Here is an 8,487-nt window from a genome sequence, read left to right on the forward strand (position 1 = left end):
AAGAAGAAGCTGCTTTTGAACCCATGAGGGTTAGGGTCCATCTATTCCTATCTTGTTAGGAGTGTTCTTTATTGTTGTTTTTTGCTTTGTATTGTTTTAAGTCATCTTGCTATATTGCCCAGATTGGCTATATCCCTTGGGCTCAAGCAGTCCTCCTGCCTCAGATCCCAAGTAAGTAGGACTATAGTTATGTGCCACTGCACTTGGCTCTAATAATTTTCATAAATGTTATTATATTTATTGAATATCTTCAGAATTTAGAGAAATCATTGTATAGTTTTCTTCACTTATTAATACAAAATATATTAATATATTTCCTAATTATAATGTATTGAACTATCCTTGAATTCTTAGGATAAATCTTACTTGGTTGTGATATTTTATTCTTTGGTTAAGTTGCTAGGTTTTGTTTAAGATTTCAACTAATTTTTTTCCTCCCTGGTACTAGGGGATTGAATCCAGGGATGCTCTACCACTGAAGTACATTCCCAGCCCTTTAAAATTTGTTAAATTGTGAGACAGGTTGTTACTATATTGTCCAGGTGGGACTCAAACTTATGATTCTCCTGCCTGAACCGCTGTGTCTGCTTCCAACTAATACGGTTTTGGCCTTCACAGTTTCATTATATGTGCTGTCTTGGGGGATTGTGAAGGCAGTGTTATGATAGAGTATAAAAATAATTTGGAGTTATTGTTTCTGATACTATGAACTATTCCTTGAGGATTTGTAGAATTCCTTTGGATTAATAGAATCTAGATCTGTGAAATGATCTCTGGGTTTGTTCCTATTCTTTTGCTATCGGGAATTGAACTCAGGACCTCGCTCTTGCCAGGCAGGTGCTTGTGCTGCTGAGCTACATCCCCAGCCCCTGTTCCTTTTTTTGATGTCACTCTTAGACATATTTTCTTACGGTGATTTAATTGTTTACACTTTGTTTCTTCTGGGGTCCCCAGCTTTGAGAAATTTTATTTCTCTGAAAATGATTGTAATTTGTTTTAAAGTGTGTTTGTATAAAGTTTATATTTCTTTAGAATTAAGTTTTGTATGTTTTAAATTTTCCCTTTATGTGTAGTTTCCATTCTCATTTCTTATTTTATCTATGCTTTCTCTTCCTATCTTCCAGGTTCCTTGTTTTTAGGTGAAATAACCAGTTTCCTATTATATATGTTTTCAGTTAACCAGCTTTTTTGTATGTTAGTTCAGTTTTCTCTTAATTTATACCTGTTTTTCTTTTTCTTTGTGTACATTCCTGCTCTTTTCTCTGGATACATGTTGTTATATACCTTCTTAAATTGGATGGTTAATTTACTTATTTTTCTTCTTGTATTTTTATTAAAATATTTCATGTTTACCTTGATTATTGCTTTAAATGTATTCCTGATATATTTTTTATTAATTTCTGTTCAAGTTTAGTTTTTAGTTCTTCTTTGACCTAAAAGGTAGTTTTGTTTTGTTCTGAGACAGGGTCTAGCTCTATAGTTCAGGCTGGCCTTGAACTCATTATGTAGCCCAGGCTGCCTCAAACTCACAGCGATCCTCCTGCCTCAGCCTTCTGAGTGCTGAGATTATAGGCATGTGCCACCATGCTTGGCTGACCCAAAAGTTTCAAAGGAAGGATTTTAAATAATTTCTAGGCAGTACTTTTTGTTGCTTTTATGTCTAAGTTTTCTTTTTAGTTTTATCAGAGAATATTGTCAATACTATTTCTACTTTTTGGAATTGGTTGAGATTTTCTTTTTTGGTAATATATGCTAAATTTCTGTGAATGTCTAGTGGGTGTTTTCAGAACCATATTTTCAGTGTTTAGAGTTTAAAATCTATTAATTAGCTATATTTTAGATTAGGTATTTTATGTTAGTCCAGATCCTTACTTTTATTTACTTAATCTATCTTAGTTAGGAGATATTAATTAGTCTTCAGTCATGTTTCTATTCATTGTAGATTCCCTGTAGTTTCTACCTATTAACTTTGATGCTGTATTGTTTGTATTACGTATGTTCATAATTATTCAGTCTTCATTGTGAATATACTGGTTTTTCTGAGCTGGCCTTGAACTCATGGTGATCCTCCTGCCTGAGCCTTGCACGTGCTGGGATTACAGGCATGTGCTGCCATGCTTGGCTGAATGTACTTTATAAATATAAATTACCCTTTTTTGTAATTTTTAACATTTTGCTCTTAATTGACCTGTCCAATATTACTTCTTTTTAAGTGTTTGCATTTATTGGTGTGCCTTATTTTTAATGGTTGAACTTTGATTTGTGGTCTAGTGTGAAAGTTTTCTCTTTTTTTAATTGCCTGGATTTAGGCTCTTCACATTTACTGATTGGACAAATGGATTTAGTCATATAAAATGTGGTAGAACCAATGTACTTTATTTTATTTTATTTTTTATTTTTTTGGTTTTTCTCCGGTACCGGGAACCGAACTCACGACCTTGCGCTTGCCAGGCAGGCGCTTTTGCCGCTGAGCTAAATCCCCAGCCCATTTTATTTTAAACATTGATGTAGGCAATGTTTAAAATTAATTTCTTTGGTATGTTTTAAAATTTCATTTTAATTGTGTTTTTACTTAATCGAAAATGTTAATTTTTTTAGTTTGGATCTTGTGGGTAGTTTTATACCTATAATTTTATATAACAAATTTAACTCTATTTCTTTAGATAGCATTCCCCCCCCCCCGAGCAATAATAGAATTTTACTTTTGCTTTATCTCACTTTTCTTTTACTATTCAATTTTAGTTTACATTATTTTTTAGTTTAGTTTTTTTTCTTTTTTTGTCTTTTGTCTTTTTTGAGACAGGGTTTCACTATGCAGTTCGGGTTGGCCTTGAACTCACTTTGTAGTCCAGGCTAGCTCACAGCAATCCTCCTACCTCAGCCTCCTGAGTGCTGGGATTTACAAGCATGTACCACCATGCCCTCCCAATTTAGTGTTTCGTTTACACTCTTAAATACACTTAAATCTCTAATACTTTTAAAGGATTTTGTCTTACTTTTGTCTGTCTTTCTCATTTCTTTCCCCTTTTCCTTCAGTTTCTTTAATAGTTGGTAACATTTTCTGTAACTTTAATCTGGACAGTTGTGTTAAATGTATTCCTAGAGCGAAATGAATTTATTGCTTACTATCAGTACCTTTAGTATCATTTTCCCATTACTCTCTTATTTATAGTTGACCTTTAATAGTTTCCTGAAGAAGATTGAATGAGAATTATTTTCTGAATTACTGCATTTTAAAGTACCTGTCTGTTGCATTTATTTTTGTACAATAGTTTAGCTGGGTATAAAGTTCTTTGTTTTTACTTCCATTTTCTAAAGTTTTTGTATGTATTGCTCCTCAGGCTTTGAAGGTATTGATCCTTGAACTATTTCCAGCTTTCTTAAAAGGAATGTTTTCAGAAAGTCTGTATTTTTAGTAGCTAAAAGCCTGTAGGTTTCAGCTGGAATCCTAGTAAGCAAGTAGCGTGGGCTGTAAAAAGAAAAACGTTTGAAAGAAAGGACAGATGCCTTTCATCATCTGATAAGCCAACTGTTTGATTTTATTTCTTCTTCATTGTATATTAGTCAAAGTTCCTCTCTGAAGTTTTTCTTTTTTCATTTCTTAGCCACTCTACTAAATTCTTATAGTAGTAGTTCTTATTTGAATTTATATTGTAATTTTAAACTTGTAGACTTAATAATAAATATTTTGGAGGTTACTTGGTTCTGTTATAAGGAAGGAAAATTGTGGAATTATCTCTTTCCCCCCCCAGCAGATGGGCTGTTCTTTTCCTTGAGGAATTATGGGTGAATACCGTCTAAATTGCCATATCAGGCTTTTGTGATATTTTTTCTTTTTCTTTCTGTACTAGCAGTTGAACCCACAGCCTTTGTACTGAGTTATGTTCTGAGCCCTTTTTATTTTTTATTTTTGAGACAAGGTTTTGCTAAATCAATGTTTCTCATGCTGGGTGCAAATTTGGAATCCTCTTGCCTCAGCCTCCCAGAGGATTGAGATTACAGGCATGTGCCACCACTCAGCTGCTTTACGATATTTTCTTACATGCCAATATTATGTGACAGTTGATGGGGAATATGTAAAGCTAAGGAAAATACAAATTTGGGTGGTCTTTGGGTATGGACCTTTAAAAAATTGTGTTTAGATATGGTAGATGGCTTTTTCTTTGATCTTTATGGCCCTTAGGTTGTGGATGTTCCCTTTTAAGTCTCATCCATGGTGGAATAGATTTCTCACTGTACTGATAGCATTCTGGTATTTAAAGACTTGAGGAAATTTATCTTTATTAGTACATATTTGCTATACATAATGGTCACATTCATCATAGGGAATTTGTACATGTACCTAATGTGTCTTAAATCTTTTTTTCCCATTCCCCATTTCTTTCAACCCTTCTTCCCCTCCCCATTTACAAAAGCTTTGTCTCCATTTTTTTCCTTTCATTCTTTTTTTAAAGTCCCTTTCTCTTTCTTCTTCTTCCCCTCCCACTTCTCTTGTTCCCCTTCCCATTCTTTTTTTGTTTGTTTGTTTGTTTGTTTTTCGGTACCAGGAATTGAACTCATGACCTCCCGCTTGCCAGGCAGGTGCTGTGCCGCTGAGCTAAGTCTCCAGCCCCTCCTCTTCCTATTCTTGAAGAACATTTCTGACTGTGTCTAAATCATTCACTTGATCCACTTGGCTCTTGGGATTCTAGGCATGACTTTGGGTCTTTTAGGATGATGTGGTTCAAAGAAATTACGGCTGCAGGGCTGAGGAACTTGGCGGTGACTGTGCCCGCTATTTCTTGCCATTAAAGTGTCTCATTGCCCTGTGCATCAGGGTGGCAGCTCACAGAATATTATAATTGTTTGGTATGCACGCACGAGTCTCTGTTTGTGACAGATGGGAAAAGGAAAGGGCCATTCTGCGAGAGAGCAACTGAACCTTAGATTCTCGGGCCTTGGGGAAGGCTTTTCAGCTCATACTGTGTTTTGTAAGGTTTATCTGATGAAGTTCAGTCAGCAGTAATGGTGGTAGCGGTGTGTGCCATTATTGATCTTTTCTTCTGTGCCAAGGGCTATGTCAAATGCTTTTACATCCCTTCATTAATATTTTTATTAGAATGATATGGGAATTTTTATTATTATGCTGCTTTTCTGATAAGAAAACAGAGGCTTAGAGTTAAGTCACATAATAGTTAAATGAACGAGTCAGAATTTGAACCAGGACTCCCTGGCTCAAAAGGCTACCAGTGGTAGCAAACCTATGGCACATGTGCCCAGTGGGCTGTTCATTGAAAGTTCTATAAGGTTTGCCATCACTGGGTTAGACCCTAATGAACGTGTTACTGTCGATGGTGTTTGGTGTTGTACATCTTATGATACTAAACAAGAAGAAGGCACTACAGGCAGAGTAGAAATTCTCATTATACATTATTTAATACAGGTTAACTCGGTTTGAATAGTTAAAATAGACTCTCCCATCCTACCTGTACCTGCCATGTACTTTAGAGCGTTAGATTATGAAATGCGGAGGTCTGAAAGAGTGAATATTGTTTTTTCACAGATAATACCGTACATGGTTAAATGGGTTTTGCTTGAATTTCCTCTCGTCTTAGTGGGGAAAACTTTCAGGCCTTAAATGTCAAAATGGAAATCTTTATCCCAAAGAAAGTTGGCTCTGAGATAGGAACTATAATGAATGTTGGAGAATTATTGAAGATGGCATCACTCGTATTTCTCCCTGTTAACTAGGAAACGTGCTTGTATGTCATCTGTGCTCCAAAAAACAGCCCAACTAACATTGTCTTTGTTTTCCTGGATGGGGTAATGAGGCTAAATATTTGTTTATGTGGGTGTGATGGGCACTGCACTGTGGATTCCACTGTAGCTTTGTAAATGATGTACCATTACCTAAGCCTTACCAAGTATTTCTGCCTTCTGGACACAATAGTGGTCTCACAATAGAGACTTCTGTTATTTGCAATTACCCTCATAAAAATTTGAAAGCAAACCAAAAAAAGGTTTTTCCTTTCAAAAGAAGTTTTCGCTCTGCTTTGTGCTCCCCCATCTCAGTGGTATGAAGGCCGAGCCCCTGAAATCTGCTGCCAGCTGGTGCTGGGTTGTCGTCTTCTGCCCGGGCCGATGCACTGTCATCATACCATCACCTCGAAGCGGCAGCCCTGCTGGGCGGGCGAGCTAGGCTTTCTCCCTCAGTCTAGATGGCAGGGAAAATAGTCCTTTATCCCTTCCCTCTTGCCTGAGAGATGGGGTGAGGAAGTTGTTCCTTTCTGCCAGGCCCTTTGCTCAAGTCACACTCAGAAGACCTCTTTCCATAATTTTGTGGTCGATGCCTTAGCAACCCAGTCACTGCGAACAAAAGGAGCAGAGCTGTGCAAGTGAAGTGGCTGTGAAGATTTAGGACCCATAGTGAGACCCCGAGCACTGGGTCGAAGGGAAATTAACCCTGCACTATTTTGGAGAGTCTCATCTTGAAGACAATTAAACAGTCCAGACAGGTCACTGGGTGAGACCAATTTCCTGGTTTGTTTATTTGAGCCCAGTTATTTTTCACCACCGAGCAGCAGGGCAGTCTGCTACACTGCTGCTAGGCCTGCAGAGAGCAGTCCTTTTAGTTTTTATTTCTCCAGGCTTCCCTGAGGAGCCTGGCGTGTCATTATCTCTTTGGATTGCTCTGGAGTCTCTGTCCGGCATAGGGTGGAGGACAGCATCAGTAATTACTCTTGACTTCATCTTGCACAGGCTTTTGGCTTTATGTCCCGAGTTGCCCTACAAGCAGAGAAGATAAATCATCACCCTGAATGGTTCAATGTGTACAACAAGGTAACTAAATTGCCTTATTTTGGGATCTCTTTAATTATGAATTTTAAGAAACTTCTTTCTACTTTTCTTCCTTATCATCTTGTGTAGCCATATGTCCTTGTGTTTGAGAAAGCATTCTCTTTTTCTTTTAGAATCCCTGTGTATTACTGCAAATTAGTAACAAATTTCAAGTCTGCTCAAAAAAACAGTGAACAAGCTCTTTATTTTTCTAGTTGTCTTCTACTGAAGCTATATAAGAGACTTGGGCCAAATGATATTCCTAAGTTAAACTTGGCTGTCAGCCGTGTAGGTAAATTTTTATTTATATTTTTATTTTTGGGGGTACCGGGGATCGAACTCAGGACCTTGCACTTGCCAGGCAGGCACTTGAGCCACTGAGCTAAATCCCCAGCCCTAAATTTTAAAATTGAAAGTAATTTATTAAAAGAAATGGTAGATAAGATAGGTATACCCTTATTTAGCTCATTGAAATAAATTTTCTCAGGAACTATACATAATATCTGTTTATTAAATTCTGGATCCTTTTTTTTTTTTTTTTTTTTTTTTTTTGGTTTTTCTCCGGTACCGGGAACCGAACCCACGACCTTGCGCTTGCCAGGCAGGCGCTTTGCCGCTGAGCTAAATCCCCAGCCCCCAAATTCTGGATCCTTAAACAAAGGGCAGACTAAAAAGTTCTAAGGGACACAGTTAAAAGAATTATGTCCTCCTAAAAGTATTCCTGTCCTAATGATCAAGTCATTTGGAATTTCTTAACCATCCAGGTATCTCTGAAGGTTTTTCTCTTTGGAAGTTGTCTTTGAAAAAAAAAAGAATTTACCCATTCTTACAATTTTTGGAATAATTCAAAGCATCATAGTACTAGGACACTTTTCTTTCCTAGTTGCCTCTCTTTGCCCATAATTTTGCATTTGCTTTTTAATCAAAAATCAGTGTTGTACACAGTCTCCCCTGACCCCAGCCCTTTCCTAATTTGGAAATGTGCTTTTTTTTTTTTTAACAACCCTGCTAATATACTACATTTGATTGGTTTTTCTCGGTACCCTGAAAATAGTCAGTGTAATTAAAGTAATGGGAGTTCTCCCCCACCCCCAAGAAACAACATTTGAGATTCTGGTGGCTGAACTGTCTCATGATGAGAGAATCTTTCCATCCAGGACGGCTGCTGGGCCTGATGCACACTGTGCCCCGGGCATTCCCTGGGCTCTATTTATTCATAAAGTAGTATTTTCTAAATCTTCCCCAATTCTCAGATATGAGCAACAAACAATAGATTGATTTCTGAACTGCTCAAGGAGAATCCAATGAATTGAAACTCACAGTCTCACAATCTGCTTTCTTCTTCCTTAGGTCCAGATCACTCTCACATCACACGACCGTGGTGGGCTGACCAGAAGAGACGTGCAGCTGGCGAGGTTTATTGAAAAAGCATCCATTTTTGTGTGATTTCTTCCAAAATGAGTGTAACATCTTATACCTATCTTAGCTGCAATATATTCTGAACGCAACTTACATCAATAAGTTACACTGTAAATCAGTTAAACTTTATACATGTTGTATAATCAGTACTTAAATATAAAATGATTTAAACTTGAACCTGAGGTATTTTTCATTACATCGATATATTCCAACGTAAGAGAAACCAATGCCACTAATTATATTAATATTTTA

General features: G+C 37.0%; 1 protein-coding gene across 2 annotated transcripts in view; it reads left to right on the forward strand.

Annotated features, from left to right (window-relative positions):
• The window catches only part of Pcbd2 (pterin-4 alpha-carbinolamine dehydratase/dimerization cofactor of hepatocyte nuclear factor 1 alpha (TCF1) 2), a gene marked incomplete at its 5' end in the record, with an annotated part of 47,087 nt that extends 38,675 nt beyond the window's left edge, over window positions 1-8,412 (forward strand). For both annotated transcript variants that reach the window (XM_013506992.1, XM_013506994.1), the window contains 2 exon segments: window positions 6,739-6,819; window positions 8,167-8,412. In XM_013506992.1, the coding sequence (XP_013362446.1) occupies window positions 6,739-6,819; window positions 8,167-8,262 (177 nt within the window).
• Between the last annotated feature and the right edge of the window lie 75 nt (window positions 8,413-8,487).

This window comes from Chinchilla lanigera, unplaced genomic scaffold, assembly GCF_000276665.1.
Source record: "Chinchilla lanigera isolate Chin_1 unplaced genomic scaffold, ChiLan1.0 scaffold00007, whole genome shotgun sequence".
Taxonomy (NCBI): Eukaryota; Metazoa; Chordata; class Mammalia; order Rodentia; family Chinchillidae; genus Chinchilla; species Chinchilla lanigera.